Source organism: Marmota monax, unplaced genomic scaffold, assembly GCF_021218885.2.
Source record: "Marmota monax isolate L192 unplaced genomic scaffold, Marmota_monax_Labrador192_F-V1.1 WCK01_AAM20220418_F8-fsc00001, whole genome shotgun sequence".
Taxonomy (NCBI): Eukaryota; Metazoa; Chordata; class Mammalia; order Rodentia; family Sciuridae; genus Marmota; species Marmota monax.
Window position 1 is genome coordinate 56369715 of NW_026693777.1, and position 19599 is coordinate 56389313.

The following is a 19599-nucleotide window of genomic DNA, read 5'->3' on the forward strand; positions in this document are numbered from 1 at the left end:
CCACTGAATATCAACTTTTCAGTCATTCCACAAAGAGAAACCAGATGCAACTGGGCCCCTTCCCCACCACTATTGTCTGCTAGAAAACTTGCCACACAGCTGCTAAAACAGTGAAACTTCAAACCCACAAAAAGTGATGGCCATTTACACAAACCACATCAATTTTGTTGGGGGGGGGGAGGCACTTTGTTTTACTGTTCAAAAAAAATAGTTTTGTGTCATTTTTGTTCACATATTACACCTCATTTAATAATAAGACAGATGTTTTCCACAGCATTCCATGTTTTACAGCATTTCAAAAGGTGATGACTATTCAAGACTATGGATTTAAAAGCCCAGGAAAAAACATCAGAATTCTTTTTTCAATTTCTTTTTTTTTTTTAAGACAAACCTTATTTTTTTTAAAGTTGGCAGAAACAAAAAGTCTAAGAAATACAGGCATATGTTACTGACTTTTTTCTCTCTGAAAAATGTTTAAGTAGGAAACAAAGTTATGTATAACATCCCACTGTCATTAATACAAATCTGACACAGTTCAACACACAGCACAAAGGTGAAAGGCACCGCTTTTCTCAGGAAACGCTTGTCATTTTCATGTTGTTTGCAATCCTCTGAATTTAAGCCATAGAGATACAAATTATGACATTCGTGCTACTTCATTTAACTAGTTTATTTTAAAAATTACAAAAGGAAAGAATGCAAAAACAACTTCTGTGACTTGCTAGGACAGTCCATTGGAATGCCATCTATGCTTCTCCCATACTAAGGCAAAGGCTGATCCCCTTTGCTTCCTTTTTGGGGTACCAGGGATTGAACTCAGGGGCACTCAACTACTGAGTCACATCGAGCCCTATGTATTTTATTTAGAGATGGGTCTCACTGAGCTGCTTAGTGCCCCCCTTTTGCTAAGGCTGGCTTTGAATTCACCATCCTCCCATCTCATCCTTCCAAGCCCCTGGGATCATAGGCATGCACCACTGCACCAGTCCCCTTTCCTTCCTTCTTATTTGTAATTTCTTCTATCTTTTGTAAGGTAAGAAAGACTGATAAATTTTATGAATTATATCAAATAGAGAACAAATATAAATACAACCTCATCAATATGGAAAGAATCAGTTTCCAGAGATCTGAGAATTAAAAAATAAATAAATAAAAAGGACTCCACTGAAAGTTATAGACCCCCAAAATAACAATGTTGAAAGTTAGGACAACCACCATGTAAGAGATTTCAATGAGATTTGTTGGCTTTGCCCCTCTTTTTCCCAAAATGACTTAACTTTGTTGTATAAGCCTGCTGACTGGTTTCTTTTCTTCAAATCTATGTTAGTTTCTTTCAAGTAGCGAAGGCAAACAGATGCCGGGTCCCTTGCAACATGGTGCAGCCTAAACTTCTAACTGCACAAAAGTCTAAATCCATACAGTATTAAGCTGCTCTAGACATCTCCATCATAACCCAACATAACCCAAACTGAAGTCATCATCTCCCACTTCCCCTAAACCTGGTCTTACTCTTGAAAACCCTATTCCAATTATAGTATCATTCACTCAGACCTCTTGAACATCATTTCAGTCTTTTCCTCTCTCAAACCATCTTTATGAACAGCTAACAGTTACTGAGCACTTACAAGGTACCAATGCACTGTGCTGAGGGTTCTACACTTGAAGAATCCTCAACATAGTAGATGCATGGAGGGACCTGAGATTCATGGAAGTGAAGTAAGTAGACCAAATCATTCTTCTAGGAGATTGGAGAGCTAGGGTTCAAACCCTGACCATTTGATCTCAAAATCCTCAGTCTTCTGATTTAATTTTTAAATTTACCTATATTACAACTTTCTTTTAATTGCACTGTGCTCTTTATACACAGATTTATGTAATTACTACCACAATCAGAATACAGAATAATTCCATCATATACAGGAGCTCCTAGGCAGTCCCTCTGTAGTCAAGTCCTGCACCTAACTCTAAATGATGGCAATCACTATCTGTTGTTTTCCATCTGTAGAGACATGACTTTCTGAGAATGTCATATAAATGGAATCATACAGAATATAACCTTTTGAGACCAGCTTCTTTCACTCAGCATAATGCCATTGAGATTCATCCACAATTTTTTGCAAATAGCAATATAGTTCTTTGCTTTTCATTGCTGAGGAGTTTTCCACTTGTATGGATATGCTGTAGTTTATCCATTCATCCGCTGAGTTTAAGTTTATAAAGTGTTCGGTAATTATCACTAGAGGGGTGTGTGTGTGTGTGTGTGTGTGTGTGTGTACACACACTTACTTGTTTTCTAATACACTTAGGATGATATTGCTGCATCATCTGGTATTGGCATGTTTAACTCCATAAGAAAGCAAGCACTAAACTCTTCTCCAGAGTGGCTGTACCACCTTAAAGAACACATAAAAGTCTCAGATGTTCTGTATCCACGCCAGTACTTGTTACTGGCAGTTTTGGTGTTTTAAAAAATTTTAGTATATTTTAATAGGATGTAGTAGTATCATTACTAAGTCTGCATTTCCCCCAATGACTAATGATGTTGAGCATCTTTCAATAAACAACTCAGTGATAATCCCTAGATCCGAAGGCTCCAGATGTGATCAGTTCAGTCCTATTTATTCATTTGCCTTTGTCCCAATGAGCTACTATCCTAGTTCACACTCTCATCATCTTAGATTATTTCAACAACCAGCTTACTGATTCTTGTCTTCAGTATCCTTTTCCCAGGTCTATTTTAGTATCCTTTCTAAATCTACCCACTGAAATATCTTCAGCAGTTATCTTTCTAAAACAAACATGTCACTGCCTCACTTGAAAATTTCAAATGACTTGGCACTGCTTATACTATAGCAATGAGAACAAATCATTATCAGGATAGAAAGGTCCTTAAGACACAGATCCCATTTTACTCTGGGGTTTCAGACTCAGCAACTTCTACCTATACAATTCATCTTTCTTTTTCTTTTTTTTAAACTAAGTTTAATATTTATTATTTGGTACTGGGATGAAACCTAGGGATGCTTTACCACTTGAGTACATCCCCAGTTCTTTTATTTTTATTTTGAGACAGGTTCTCACTAAGTTGCTGAGGGTCTCGCTAAGTTACTGAGACCTCAAACTAGCAATCCTCCTGCCTCAGCCTCCAGAGTCACAGGGATTACAGGAACGTGCCACCATGCCCAGCTTTTTTCTCTTTTTTTAATTTAAAAAATGTTTATTTTTATATACTGGGGCTCAAAGGTAGAGCCTCGTAGATATTAAGCTGAAACACTGTACCACTGAGCCATATCCCCAGTCCTTAATTCACATTTCAGCCATAGAAAATCAATCAGGCTATATCTTGAATATTTTTGTACAATTTAAGTTCCTCTGACTAAAATGATATTTCCTCCATTTCTTTACCAGTCAAACTAGTCTTCATGATGCAGTGAAATTACTCATTTATCCTCTGTGTTTTTCCAGAAAATACTCAGTCTAACCCTCAATTTTGTCTATCAGGACTTTTTTCTATCAACACCAACAATTTCTTCATACTAAATTTAAATACTTTGGAGGAAGGCATGCCATCTTACATTTGTTCTCTTTGTCAATACAGTATACATTCAATAAACATGCACAAATTTTTTAAATCTAAAAATATTGCAAATAAACAAGTTAAAATCCATCATCAGGATGGATAAACTTTAATAACTTTTTATGAAACAAAATGTGACAATTGGTATAGACAGATTGGTATAGACAGCTATCTTATGCATTAACTTTATATGCGTAAGGTTATTTATACAGATCTAAAGTTCTAAGAAGAACATGTTGTATACACTCTAAAACTATAAATTTTGCTTTTCTAATGGTTTCTATAACTTAGCAATGTCTTCATCAGGAGTTAAGCAAACACCCAGAGAAGTAAAAATTGCACATCAATTTTGAGATTAATTTGTAATGGCAACTGCAGTCCATTATTAGAAATTTCTGAATTCAGTTCATCTTATGATCTGTGAGGCCAAGAAGCTTCTATGTCATAAGCCTTTTAGCAGGGGCCAAACAGAACCCTGAGAGGGCATGGAATCCTCTCTATCCCAGTGCTATTGCGTTCCATAAAACACTGCGCTCACTGTATTCACACAGAGCTGCAGAGGGCTTTGAAGACAGTGTTGTAGCACGAAGAGCACATCGTAAAGCTCGATGATGGCAGCTGAGTGGGCTAAAAAAAATTCACTTTTTTAAAGACTACTAAAGGCTCCTCGCTGCATCCTGTGAATTTAAAATACTATTTATGTTATGGTTTATTTTCTTATTCATTCCATAACACAAAATCTAATTGATTTGACAGTGTCCTTGTTGCCTAAAATGAGTTGTACCAAATCAAGAGTAAGTAAGCTTTCTCAGAAGATGGAATATGCTATTAGACTTGTGATTTGGATGCCTCCTAAGAGCCAACTCAAGCAAAGGGAACGATGAATGAAAGTACTGACACAGTTACAGAACTGGCTTATAAAGAAAGGCATAAACCAAAGGTCCTAATCCCTTACCCTTACATGTTAAAAATCAGAGGTAAAGTTGAGCAATAAAATAAATGTCCAGATTATGCTGCTGATCTTGGGTCTATACTTTTAGAAGTGAGAACATACATAGTCAATATCTGAAATTAACAAATCAGAGTATTATGGCTAGGTGCCTTTGATAGAGAACCCGTTCTTATGCATTTAGGTGGTTGGAAAAATTTTTTTTAAAGAATACTATTTTGTGACATTTCAAAATCATATGAAATTCATATTGCAATGTCCAAAAATAAAGCTGAATTGAAACTACCCCTGCATTTGCATATTTCCTTAGGCTGTTTTTGTACTGCAGTAGTGAACCAAACACTTTTGACAAGAGATGGTATGGCCCATGACATCACTCTGCTCTAGCTGTTCTAACTACCATGGACTGGGTGGTTTAAACAACAGAAACTTCTCTCATAGTTCTAGAATCTAGACATCTATAATCAAGATCTGGCAAAATTCAGTTTCTGGTGAGGGTTCTCTTCTGGCCTGCAGATGGTCACCATTTGGGCTAGGCCCTTGCATGCTAGAGACCCCACTCTAGTGTCTCTTCCTCTTCTTCTAGGGCACCAGCCTTATTGGAGTAGGATCCCACCCTTATGACCTCATTTAATCTTTATCACCTCCCCACAGGCCCTATCTCTACATACTGTCACATTGGGGGTTAGGGCTTCAACACATGAATTTTTGAAAGACACAAACATTCAGTTAATAATACAAACAAAGCCTAAAATATTTACCATCTGGCCCATTATAGGAAAGTTCCCTACCCTTCATCTAGATCCTTGCTTCTCAAAGTGAGCAAAAATTTCAGGTCCCATCTGACCCACTGAATTAGAATGTGTTTTAAGAAGATCTATGGTTAATTTGTATATACATTAAAACTTAAGAAGCACTGGTTTCCAAATCCAGTGATCATGATAAAATCACTGGGAAAAAAATTTTTTTTTAAATACAGAAAGATTTAAAAAAAAAAAAAAAAAAAAAAAAGCAGGCTCCACCCTGGGAGAACAGTTTTAAAACAACTACAACCACTGACATTGTTGAAGGCTGTGTTTCTGCACATTATTTCATTTAATCCTCCTGAAACATTCTAAAATAGATATTATTATTATCCATCTCTTAAAAAATTAGGCAAATAGCCAGGATTTTATATGTTAATAAATTGTGAAATTTGAAAGTCAGACCCAGGAAGCAGAGATGAAACACAATTAACTGGTATTTTTCTCTTAATTCTCAATGCCATGTGATTCTTATAATAGAGTATTGTAGATATACCAGGTGAATAACTGATATCATTTGAACTCACAAGATTCCCAGAAATGTTGAGATTTGAAAGCTGGGCAAGATTTTCCAATTTGAAAGAAGAGATAGAGATATACCCCATATTTCATCTACAGAATACCAAAAAATATTTCAGAATGGCAGGTGACTTTTCATTCAAGATAAAGAATTTAAGGAAAAATAACTAGATGATGCTTTGTAAATTCTGTATAGCCCTTATGATTTCATCCATCTGCAAATATTTTGTCTTTAAATAGAAGTAACTGCAGTTGGCAAATGAAAACACCTTTTTTTTTTAACTGATTTAATAGGGTTTTTTGTTTGTTTTGTTTTGTTTTTTAGTAAAAAAGATTTTTTTTTAGAAGGAAATGTTTCATGTCTTTTGAAATACTGGTTTCTAAATTTTTCAAGTATTAAGTTCTAAAATTTGAGTTGAATTATCAATCATGTGTAGCATTTTCAAATACTGCAGAAAACAGAACATTAATTTTTTTTTCCTCTGTTGGCATTAAAAAAAATGGTTGAGTAATCCCTAAGTTTCAATGTGTTCTGGTTTGATGAGAGAGATAAAATGCAACATTGGAAAGCAAAATTTAAAAGATTTGGGCTGGGGTTGTGGCTCAGCGGTAGAGCGCTCGCCTCACACGTTCGAGACCCTGGCTTTGATCCTCAGCACCACATAAAAATAAATAAGTGAAATAAAGGTATTGTGTCCAACTACAACTAAAAAAATAAATAAATATTTGAAAAAAGATTTAATGATAAGGAAAGTGAAATACAATACTTCAAAATATTCCCTTTACTCTGTCATAATTAATATTCAAACCTGTCAACAAGTTTTTTTACCTATATAGCAGGCAGTTTCCAAGATTATTCCTTTTAAGTCTACTGACTTCAGTTACATGAATTTATTTTATGACCTTTTGAAACGAAAAACTGAAAGAGTGTAGTCAGACACTGTTCAGAGTAACTATTTCTACAAAAAGTGAAAGTCAGCACAGGAATAACTGAAGAGACAACAAAATATGAGGTATGTCCCCAAAGGTCTTGCCTGTGGTAAATAATGTTGATGGAATTTTTAAATTTGTCCTAAGAATGGCCTGTATGGAAATAAAAGTTAAATAATCTGATGGGAACAAGTGCTCCTTTACAAAGTCACAAGTTAATCCGGACAAAATGGTCAATGATGTTTATATTGTTACATGTTCTTTAGAAGAATCCAATTACCTATAATGATATTTTAGCTGATAGTTAACACCAACACACCAGATTATTTACAATGAAGTTACCAGCTAAAATCAGTCTGGGAAAAATGTACTATTCATGATTATGAAGACTTTGTTATAAAATATAGTGCATCTTGATCTCCATTTTTAAGAGCTGCAGACAATCATAAAATAACAATGTTATAAGGATTTTTTCCTATAGAATATTTCCAAAGATTTTCTGAGGCTTCTCTGTGGGACAGGGATGAGGGAACACAGACTGTGAAAGACTTCAGCTTGCCTTAAAATGAAGTTTATATTTGATAAACTGAGTAATTCTAATTCTCTCCAAAAGGAAACTGCTATTATCGTAAGGCTCACAATGTACTTACTCCAAGTGATTTCTTTCACATCACAAGCATCTTGTCCTGCCTCAACTAATGAAGGGTTACAGGTTCCTGTGGGAATACCAGTGGTAGCTTTTGATGATCTCTTTCCTTGAGATATGTAACTGCATAATCAAATCTTATTCTATTATGGCAAAAGACAACATCTAGAAACTGACTTAATTTTAGCATGCTCACTTACAAACTGGCTAAAGGAGGGCTGGTGGTATAGCTCAGTGTGGAATGCTTGCCAAGCATCTCCGGGACCTGGGTTTAAGCCCTAACAATGCAACAGAAAACAATAACAGAGTGCACAGAAACTGGCAAGGGACTCTAAAATTACATTAACAACTCAGGACTATTCCCTTTGATTCCTATTCCCAATAGTAACTGGAAGTTCCAAATTGGATTTATAAATGAACAAATCTTAAGTTTTGAAGGTGTGCAAGTGACCCACACATATTACTGATTTTAAATATTTGAATCTTTATGGGTGCTAATCATCATGCTCACCAACCGAGCTTGCTGTGAAGTTAAATAAAATAGCATGGGTTTTTTGGCAATATGAAAGCTAAAAATGACCTAATATTAGTGTCTTAAGCATCAGTGTCCTAAATGTTAAACAAAAGTACCATCTAATTAATTTTCCCCTTTTCACTGTACTACATAAAGACTAAATGATTCAGAATAGTTTCTGACAGCTTACAAAAACAGTCCCTTTGCAATTAGAAACTAAAATTTGAAGTCAATTTCTGAAATGGACAAAAAAGGAGGAACCAAATTTTTCAACTAGTCTATTAACAGGGAACAGAAGTGTGTTTTTAAAGTGAAAATAATCATTACAAAAATGCAAAATCCTGAAGCAAACCTCAAATCACTACTTACAACAAATCACATAAACATCCTGAATCACAAGCTTAATGTTTTTTCCCCACCCGCAAAAGGGAACCAGTTCTTAAAATCAAACTACATTGTAAAGTTACACTTGAACAACTAGCAATATGAAAATTTTCCATTGCTCTGAAAATATTCATATTGTATCATTAAAGACAAAAGAATCTTTTTAACTACTTTAAAAACTAAAACATTCCATACATCTCAGGGAACTGAGCTTTGAAGGTTTAGAGTAATATGTTCTAAAACACTATCATTACTAATCATGAATGAATTTAATTAATCAAATTTTGGGGAAAATTGGACAAGTCAGTTAATTAAATATCTTTTAGTTTAATCTTAGTTATAAGCAGAGGTTACATTTGTCACATCATTTTATGTCATACTATGATGTCTTAGAAATATATTTTTAAATACTTGTTAAATGAATTGAATGACATAAATTCATTTGCCTTTTTCTTTCAGAAACAAAGAATTATATAGATTTCCAAAAAAAAAAAAAAAAAAATGTCAGATTGACTAGATTCCAGTAACACACTTTTTAACTGAAAACATAATTACCAGAAATGGAAACAAAAAGATGTGTCTAAGGTCATCAGAAAAGGTATTAGTATGAAAATGAAATTTTGAGCCATCAGTTTGTTACTCAAATTGACATTGACTCAGCTAACAAAAACATTTAAATTTCATTTCCAAATCCACTTAGTAAATCTAGTTCCAGTTAGAGCATCTTTAATGTGTAAAAGGCTCAGTGAAAGCAACTATTCACCATGCAAGTCACAGCTAGGATTCCCTTAACCTACTGCCCTCCACACACATCACTCTCTGTTAAACAGGCAGCCACTGCCAGATGCTCCTGTTAAAAATGGTCACAGATGGTCAGCTGTCCAGTTAACAGAACACATTGCCTTCCCAATATCCAAAAGTAAGGAGGAGAGCTCTTAGTACTTGCCTGCTTGGTGGGTTAAACACATTCAACTGCTCTAAGCTTGGCCAGGCCCTAACATTGACTTTCTAGAAAAGGAAGGCTAGACCCTAGGGGTCTCAAGATTAAAAGGCACCTTAATGGTGATCCAGTCAACAGCTGTACAATGCTTGAACCCACACAACTGCATCCCTGCCAGCCAGTCGCCATTCAGGCTGTGACCTGGCAGCTCCAGAGGTGCAGAACCTGCTGCCTAAAAGGAAAGCCTTACAGCTGCACAGAGGCCTCCATTACCTTGAACTGCAAGTAGTCCAACATCTAACTAATTCCACAGTCAGGAACACTGAGCTATTTAAACAGATGTGGCATACTAACTATAACAAAATAATTTCCTAGTTTACACATTAAAAAAGTGATTTTAGGGCTGGGGTTGTGGCTCAGTGGTAGAGCGTTCACCCAGCACACACGAGGCCCTGAGTTTGGTCCTCAGCACCCGTAAAAATAAATAAATAAAATAAAGGTATTGTGCCCAACTATCAAAAAAAAAAAAATGATTTTAAACAGAGGTACCTCAATGAACATAAAAACAACATAAAAACAAGGGCTGAGGATATAGCTCAGTTGGTAGAGTGCTTGCGTTGCAGGTACAAGGCCCTGGGTTTGATCCCCAGAAGCACAAAAATGAATAAACAAATAAATGAATAAGAAATAAAAGCAAAGGCAGCAATATATGCAATTTATTTTTAAAACATAGGAGGAAATAAAGGTTTATAGTTTTGAAAGCTATTATTCAGAGATTATAAAAAAGTTCAACAAAAATCAATGGGTCTCCCTCTCCCCACCATAAGTAATATATGCATGTATCTCTAAGTATACATGCATTTATCTATCTAATGTACTATAGAAAATCTAAAAATTTTAAAGAACTTTTAATTGCCAAAGTTTTAATAAAATTTTTCTCTAAGTTTTTTTGGTAAGAACAGCCCTGTTTTTTTTTCTAACAAATTATTCATCTCTTTAGAATAAGCTACCCATAATGTATGCACAAGAAGAGCACTCTTAAGAGTATTTCTGTATATCTTCAACATATTTATATCTTCCCTATAATGAGGAAAGTGTAAGTACTAAGTTTGATCTATGATTTTTCATCAATAGTTGCCCCAAATCTTTTTTGCTTTGAAAAATTCAGACAAGTACTGAGTAAAATATTTCCAAATCAATAATATGCACATGTAAAAGGACAACACACTGAGAAGCCATGGGCAGAAATAAACACTGCTGATTTTAGGAACAGGAGGCTGGGCTGACATCATCTCAGTATCAATGGATTAAGAAAGGTCAACCCAGAACATATGTAACTTCTCCTCATCGTTCATAAAGCTGTGTGACAGAGATCGATAGTGAAACTTATTTAATTTAATGCAGATTAAATTAAAAACCAACATAATAAGATTATAAGCAAAATACCATCTGGAAACCATGGTGAGGAACTGCAGGATGGAGTTCTGTGTCTTTGCATCTGAAAACAGGTTCCTACCAGTGTGTCTACCCTGAAGAGACTCAAGTCCAGTGCTACTTTGATAGCCTGTGCAATAAGGCCATGGAAAGATATGGTAAAGCCCACCATGGGACAACTGTGCTTCATACCCCTCACCTACAAAGGGCATTCTGAAGGAAAAAGCCAGAGTACTTTGCAAAATTCTGAAAAATTCAGAAGACCCTACAACCACTCAGCAGGCATTTGGGTGGCAATCATAATTGAAGTGACCACTTGGAACTTCAGGGTAAAACTCTCTTAAAGAGCAACAAATAGCTAAGTGTGCATTTACACCCTGCTGAGTAGGTGTCTATATTCATGAATTCATTTTGAGACAAAAGTTCTTTACTTTCTATTAAACATTTTTACATCATGAAATTCTTTATTCCCTGCAAGAGTGGGGGAAAAAAACAGTATCAACATTATTAATGAGCCCAAACACAGAGGTGATTTTTCCCTCCAATGTTCTGGGTTAGAACTACATGCAATAAATGTTTACAGTTACATGTTTTTCCCCCCAAGTACTAGAGATCAAGCTCAGGGCCTCGTGCATGCTAGGCAAGTGCTCTTCCACTAAGCTATGTCCTCAACCCCGTTACTTTTAAAAACTTTCTTCTCTGAGACAGGGTCTTACTAAGTTGCCCAGGCTAGCCTTGAACTTGCGATCTTCTTGTGTCAGCCTCCTGACTGAAAAGGCATTATTTTAGACATGATTTATGCAAATTACTTCATACCTACATAGCACTTTGAGACAAATTCTAAATTAAACTTAATTATTAAGTATTATTTATGTGTTTGGTGAAATAACTATTCTACATGCCCAATAACTGTTCAGGATCTCACTCTACCAGAAGCGAACTCTAGAAAGACAAAAAGATTCTCAGAGTTGGAGAAAAGAGAGAAAGGAAGCCTAGCTACCTGACTTCTGCCAGTCTGATCAGTAAGACATACATAGTGACATACTAAAATCAAATATTTTCTTCTTAGTATCAAATTAATTTTCTAGCCTATAGCTTTTTATCCAGCTGGCTAGAGAGGAAGGATAAAAGGAAAAGCAGAGTACAGACTCACTCACCCAAGCCACTGAGAGTGTACAGAAGATCACTGGTATCTAAGAAAATGGGTCCATTCTCCTGCTGCCCTTCCTCTTTGTAGAACAGCTTGTAGCCCTGAATGGCTGCTGGGTCTTCAGAATCTTGCTGCCACTTCACAGAAATGGTGGTACAGTTCAGAGGCTCCAAATGTAACTCTGGAGACTTAGGGGCTAGAAAAATTCACCAGAAAATTTACGTACAGACAACACAGAGTTCTCAAGAAAATTGCAGATCTCACAACTTCAAGCCAATAGTTATAAAAGGTTCAATTCCAACAACTATACTTAAACTTTCCAAAGTTTTCAATGATATTAAACCTTGAGATAGTTTAATTTAAAAATATATATTACCTTAAAAGACTAAAGTGTACAAGTACTATCTATGAAGTATTTATACATTTTTTCCATAATTTTGCCCATCTAATATTCCTCTGTGATAAAGAGAACAGGCATTATTATCAAATAAGAAAATCAGTCATAGTATATTACACCTAAGTAAAAAGAAAGGCCTAGAATCTTTCAGTCTTTAATATTAATTAGGTCTTTATTAATAAATACTTTTGTAATTGTTTGATTTGGAATGTTCTAACCATGAAGATTTTGCTAAGCAAACTAATACCCTAACCAAAAATTTTACATGGTAATGTGCTCTATACAAAAGGAACTATTAAATACAAAGTCTAATTTTGTTCCAATTAATTCTATGAATGAATACACAACACACACACACACACACATTTATTTTATTTTATTGGTACTGGGAATTGAACCCAAGGGCACATAACCACTGAGCACATCCCCAGCCCCCTTTTTTTGTGTGTGTGTTTTAATAGAGACAAGATCTCTTTGAGTTACTTAGGGCCTCACTAAGTTGCTCAGGCTGGTTTTGAACTTGTGATCCTCCTGCCTCAGTCTCCCAAGCCACTGGGATTACAGGTGAGCAGCACTGTACCCAGCTTAGATTTTTTTTTTTTTTTTTTTTGAGAGAGAGAGAGAGAGAGAGAGAGAGAGAGAGAGAAAGAGAGAATTTTATTTATTTTTTAGTTTTTTGGCGGACACAACATCTTTGTTTGTATGTGGTGCTGAGGATCAAACCCGGGCCGCACGCATGCCAGGCGAGCATGCTACCGCTTGAGCCACATCCCCAGCCCTAGAATATATATATTTTTTAATATTCATTTTTTGTTGTAGTTGGACAAAATATACCTTTATTTTACTTGTTTATTTTTATGTGGTGCTGAGGATCAAACCCAGCACCTTGCTAGGTGAGCACTCTACCGCTGAGCCACAACCCCAGCCCTGGAATATTTTTATTAGTAAAATGAAAATTTTAAAAATGAACATAAACTAAGAGAGAAAAAATTTGATTCAAAGGTAAAAATATTGTATTATTACTCCTCAACAGTCCTGACAAGCCTACCTTTCACACTTGTAGCTTTGGGTGTTCTATGTGAAGTCCACACTGATGACTCTCCTAGCCCCACACGGGTGGCAGCAGTAATCCGGACAAGATAGACACTATCAGGTTTCAGGTCTTCCAAAAGATACTCATGCATGGTCCCAGGGAGCTCTAGAACTTGGATGGAATTCTCAGTACTTAGGCGGAAGGACAAGCGATATAGCACCACTTGGCCCCGACGATATTTGGCTGGGATTGGCAGCCAGGAGACGAGAATGTCAGTGGGACTTCGACTTGTCAAACTAATTTCAGGAGGCCTCAGGGGAACTGAAAATTACATAAGAAAACATTGTTTAAAAATATTTAAAATCAAGTTACTACTTACCACACCAGTATCTATTCAATTTTATTAACAGCAATATATAACATCATAAAAGAGGCATTTTCAGTTATAGCACAGGTATTCAGAGAAGCAGAGTACAAACCAGAAAAAAGGAAGAAAAAATAATGAGAGTGGATAAGTATATGGGATGAAAGAAAGTAAGCTTCTTATCACTGTTGTGACTGTTGTCTTGTGTAGGATGAATATGCAAATACTTGATGCTCACATGAAATTGAGATTACTTTTCAAATAATCCTACCTAGTGCCTTTGACACAGGGAAAATACATTGCACAAGGGTGGGGAAGTGTAGGATTTGTAGGATTATAACCTGGAAAATAATTTTTTCAAGTCTAGAAACCAATGTGAATTTTGTATTCTCAATTATAAAATATGCTATCTTATATGAAAATCATTTTCCCCCAATAATTTAAATAAAATTGGCTTTCCAGGAAAATGAGCCCAATATGGTGGTAGGCAACATCATACTAAGAGTAAAGACTAGCCTCTCGGTGTCTGAATCCTTATTCTACCAGTTACTATGTGGTCTTTGTATGATTGTGACCAATCAACTTCTCTGTGTATAGGTTTCTTCTTCATACACAAAATGAAGACAGGATTGGTTTCTTCTGTGGTCTTCCCCATCTCGGTAAATGGCAATTATTTACCTAACTGTTCACGCCATAAACTGAGCTGTCATCCTCTACTCCTCCACACACTCCACTTTGAGTCCTATGGCTGCATGACCTCCACTGCCACCCCTTGGTCCATGCCACTACCACCTTTGGCCTGTATCATTGCAATAGCCTAACGATTGCCCTGATTCTGCCCTTTTCCTACAATCTATTGTCAACGCACTAGCCTGTTAAAACACAAGTCAGATCACTTCTGCTCAAAACAATTTCATTTCATTCAAAGTAAAAGCCAAAGTTCTCTGGCTTCATACAAAACCCTACCCAACTGCTCGACTGGCTTCCTGGTTTGTTGCTTCATTTTCTACTGTTTCACCCTTTTTTCTCCCACTCTAGCCATTTTATGCAGGCCTTTTGCAATTCCACCTCCTCTCCCTGAATACGCCTGTCCCAGTCACCTGACTAGCGCTCCTTTATTTTCATTTCTTTCAAGTCTTCTTCAAATGTCACCCACTCAGTGAGCCCTTCTCTGGAGATAACTGTCTAAAACCTCAAATTCCGCAGCACATCATGCTCCACTGCCCTACATCTTTTCGCCTTTTCTTCCACACCTCACCACTGTCTAACAGAGTATATAATTTATTCTTTGTTTGTTGTTCCTATGCTCCCTTCCCCTCCAGAAATTTAGCTCCATATTGAATAACACATAGCAAGTGCTCAATAAATATTTGTTGAATGAATGAAAGAGTAAGTGGAAATGAAAAAAACAATTTAAGGATTTCTGAGTTCTTTATGTTTATGAACCATTAATACTTAGAGAAACCCAGTCAAGAAAGTATCATGAAACATTTCTATTTCATAGCTGTGAAAAAAAAGTCCAATGGAGTTAATCACTTGCCCAAGGCCCCACAGCTAGTGAGGGAAGGAGCAGACCTAGACAAAGCAGACAGAGCTTGCATCTTTGTCCTCCATATTCTACTGCCTCTTATATAATACTAGCTCCCCTACCATAGAGTTATGTAGGGATAAAATGGGATGACAGAGGCAGGGTTTCTGGAAGAGCGTGAGTGGTAAGTGCTCCTTCAGTATGAGCTGTAACACAATGTCACACCCTGAAATTGAGACCAACACAAATCAGTATGTGAACGGGGTTTAGAAGGTGGGAGAGGCCAGTGCGAAAAATTTGAAAAGCAGTGTCAAAAAGGTCTGTATGCCATCCACAAAACAAAAAATGTTGCAGAGTAAGGAAATGTTTACTATAACTAAAAAGTCAAGCCTTAACAAGTAGCTTGCTATGCTTAGACTCATTTTCTTCAAGGACATGGAGGAGGAATATAACTAATACATGTACGTGCACATATGTCATGCATTAGCTGAAGATGTCATATATAGTATGGCTCACTCTGAAGTGGAACAGACTCTTAGATGAAAACTAAAATTTGAAATTCAGCATCCAGATAAGTGAAAAATTTTTCATTCAGTCAAACCCTGAATTTATAAACATCTAAACAAGTAGCATTAAAAAGATGTAAGAGATCTGGGGCCAAATGAACAAAAAAAGCAGGTTTGGAAATTATTTATATAGAAATGTTTTGAAAACTAAGAGTAAATTATCCTGAGAACAACGACATGCATGTTAAGGGAGAACAGTGAAAGCAAGCATTAATTCCCTTTCACACTACAGGGTACAAACACTGGGCCCACCAGAACCGTGGAGAGAGAACCTGTCTTTTACAACATGATATGAAGAGCCCAAAGAGGACCATTTCTCCTGGAGCATTTTAATGGAAAGAATTCCCCAACACCATCAGAAAATATAGAGGACTGCCCTCCGTGGAGAGAACTACAGCTCAGTGATCAAGTAACAAATTGAACAAGTAATAAAGCATCTAGTAATAAACTATGTGCTATTTGATTACCTAAGAATTTTTAAACTGATGGGTAAAAAAGTTTCATAAACTACCAGTTTCAGAAGTCCAATGCCTTTGACCAATAGTCACTGTAAACACTCAATATGTAACATTCATTACATCTATTCTGACCAGGAAAAACTCAGGTTTTATTCTATTTTGTAAAACAATTGCAATATATTTACAATTTAAACAGGAAATACAATGAATATGTAAGAATATTATTAAGATCTGTTTTTTGAATTATAAATAAAATTGCTTTAACCTTATCATGTTACTGGCAAAAAGCAAGAGTCCGATTTGAAATGACAAATTAGCCTGCTGTTTAACAATCTTTTTTTTTTTTAACCAAATACAGGATTTTCCCATTTAAAACACATTTCTTGAAAATTACTAAATATATGAATGTTCATACATAAAAGACCTAGAATCATGTTTTCTTACCATCCTCTAGGGTATTCTGGGTCACATGGTCAGACATCTGGCTGGCTCCCATTGGCATATATGCCACAATGTAGAAAGTATAATTGCTGGCAGGCTCCAAGTCATCAATAATATAATGAGTTGTATCATTTCCAAGGACTACCTGATACTCTTCATTATTTAAACCTAGATAAAAGAATCTGTGTTTAAAAACTACAAATGTTCAAATAAAGCTTGTAAGACCATTTCCCCTCACTATCAAACACGGGTCCTTGGGTTTAATCTCTGTTAATTTTCTGTTAATTCTGTTAATTTTTTTTTTTACACAAAACCATTTTGGGAGCAGAAAGTTCTTTATTTTCTAAAAAAATCAAGTAATTTGTCTTGCTACAAATTACTAGTTTAAATTTTTCCTGAATAAATCAAACTGAAAAGAACTAATCTCTAAACTTCTTTTTCTATCTAGTCAAATCCTACAGCAGACACAGTCTACAGCAGTAACAAATGTTTAACATAACAGAATAAAATAACTTACAACAGTGTAAATTTGCTTGCTTAAACTCATGATTTTCTTTCTTTTTATTCCTTGCCCCCCTCCCCTTGTAAACATAAATGGAGAGACAGGGAACGCAATGACTCTATTCTTTATGAAAACAAAACAAACCAAAAGTTGCCCAAAAGATCTCATTTTGCCCCTAGAGATTCTATTAAATTTGACTGACACAAGTTGTTCTTTTTATTTATCCTGAGAGCAAAAGAACTGGGAGGCACAGAATGTACTTCGAAAGTTTTATTCCACAGTGAGGTTTTTTTTTTTTTTTTTTTAAGAAAAAAAAATTCTCAGCAATTCTTAATAAAATATGCATGGCAAGGTATAGAAGAGGATTTGTCTTTGTGGAATTTAATTCCTACAGAGCAGACCTACAAAATGGAACAAGAGCACTGGCAGCTACTGTGCTCTGCTCACAATTCACAGTAAATGCACGTCAACTCAATCAAAACTCTCTTAAGGACAAGTCCCTTCTCCCCACACTGGATTTATAAACAAAACAGAAGGCAAATTCCAGTATTAAGTTTTCCCACATTTCTGAATTAACTTGATAGCATTTTAATTAGACAAGATTACAGGCATTTCACAACAGACTGGCTAATGGCTCGTTAATTAGGAACTGCATAGTACGATTTCTGACCTACCAAACAAGGTCCTTGAGTTCGAATTAAAAAGCCTTGTTCATTCCTGAATAGACCACTGAGCCGCATGCAGAGGCTCTAATGAAACAACCATAATAGCGAACAAGAGTGGACTCCACCAAACCAGCCTTCCTTTTACCTTCCTAAATCACTAAAGAGGGAATTAACATACTCCAACATGCTCAGTTATCAGACTTCCATTCTTCTGGCTTCTATGACCTCTGATTTACATTCAAAATATTCCTTTTCAAAACACTACTTCAAAGTGCAAAAAACAAATGGCAGTAGCAGCAACAAACCACCTGTCTCTATAGACAATTTTAATATCCCACCACTCTTCGGGTGTTTGGATTTGTTTTTAATGTATAGTGCATAAAAGCCAGGCTGTTTGTGGAAAGAACTAAAATTTGTACAACTTTGCCATGGTTTCTATAAAAAGTCAATGGAGAAATCTAGGATTTATAAGTAGTTTTTCTCTTTCCTCTACAATTTTTGCCAAAAGATATAGGGATTTTAAAAAAGATATAAAAAATGGAACCAATAATTCTAAATAAGAATTTTAATATCCACTTGATTGTTACTTTTATACAGTGATATATCAGTAGTGTCTTGTTCGATTTTCAAAATATTCCACATGATTTCAGGAAATGTTCAAAATATACAGAATCAAATACATGGAAAATTTTATCATGTTTACCTTCCACCTTAAAGATAATATGCTATAGTCTCTATAGTTCACTATATTATTTTACCAGTTACACCACTGTTCATACTTATCTCTCTATCTAAAATAGGTCTAAGTCTCAGTTAAGGAATTTATACTTTGGCTGGACTCAAATGCATAGGTATGCCACTTTGTAATTTTTAGCAGGCAGCGATGTCCTGCATTAACTGGTGTTTGTTTATAAACAGAAAAACCTTAAATTATACTAATATGCAAAGTGCACATCAAAAGAAAATTTAGAGAAAAATACATTCATAGGCAAGAGATTATTAAAGAGATAAGAGCCATCTGGGCACAGAGGCATACACCTGTAATCCCAGCTACTCGGGAGGTTGAGACAGAAGAGTCTAAGTTTGGAGCAACTTAGAGAAACCCTGTCTCACAAAAAAAACACAGGACTGAGAGTGTGGCTCAGTGTTTGTCTATGATACACAAGACCCTCGGTTCAATTCCCAATGCCACCAAGAAGAAAAAAAGAAAAAGGAGAAAGATAAATGCCATAAAATTTCAAAAATATTTTGGGGTCTTATGTAAGACAACATTCATTCTAAAAACAAATCCTTGATAGTAAACAGCACTTATAAATAAACACTATTCAAATTGCTTACCTTCTGCTTTCATGTAGTGCACGGAATAAGCAATGACCTTGTCTGAGTTATAAAGTGGCCTCTCCCAAGCTAAAAGGATGGCTGAACTTGACATGGTTTCGGCATGCACATTATAGGGAGCACTGGGTCTATCTTCCGACATTACTACAGTCAGTCTGGCTCTAGATAAAATAGATCCTTGGCTATTCTCAGCCATGCACTGATAAATAGCATCATCTTCAGGAATAATCTGATTAATTACCAATTTACTGAGGAAAGAAAAAAATTATTTATGTCCATGAAAAATTCCAAGAATGATGCAAAAATAAAGTTCAGTTATTGCTAAGTATACTCTCATTTTAAATGACAAAAGTTAACTGAGAACAAAAAAAACTGTATAATCAGCCCTAATTAAAAACATTCTACACTAATTACTTAAAATTAATCTTATATATTTTCTGAGTCTCTATAAGGTGACTTTA

The 19599-nt window shown here is 35.6% G+C and overlaps 1 protein-coding gene across 1 annotated transcript in view; it reads right to left on the reverse strand.

Moving 5' to 3' along the window:
• Prtg (protogenin) overlaps positions 1-19599 on the reverse strand; it is a 121127-nt gene that overhangs the window by 35699 nt on the left and 65829 nt on the right. Inside the window, exons 8-11 of the mRNA XM_046461813.2 lie at positions 19139-19386; positions 16637-16801; positions 13292-13597; positions 11854-12042 (exon numbers count right to left, since the gene is read on the reverse strand). Of these exons, the coding sequence (XP_046317769.1) occupies positions 11854-12042; positions 13292-13597; positions 16637-16801; positions 19139-19386 (908 nt within the window). The remainder of the gene's footprint in view (positions 1-11853; positions 12043-13291; positions 13598-16636; positions 16802-19138; positions 19387-19599) is intronic.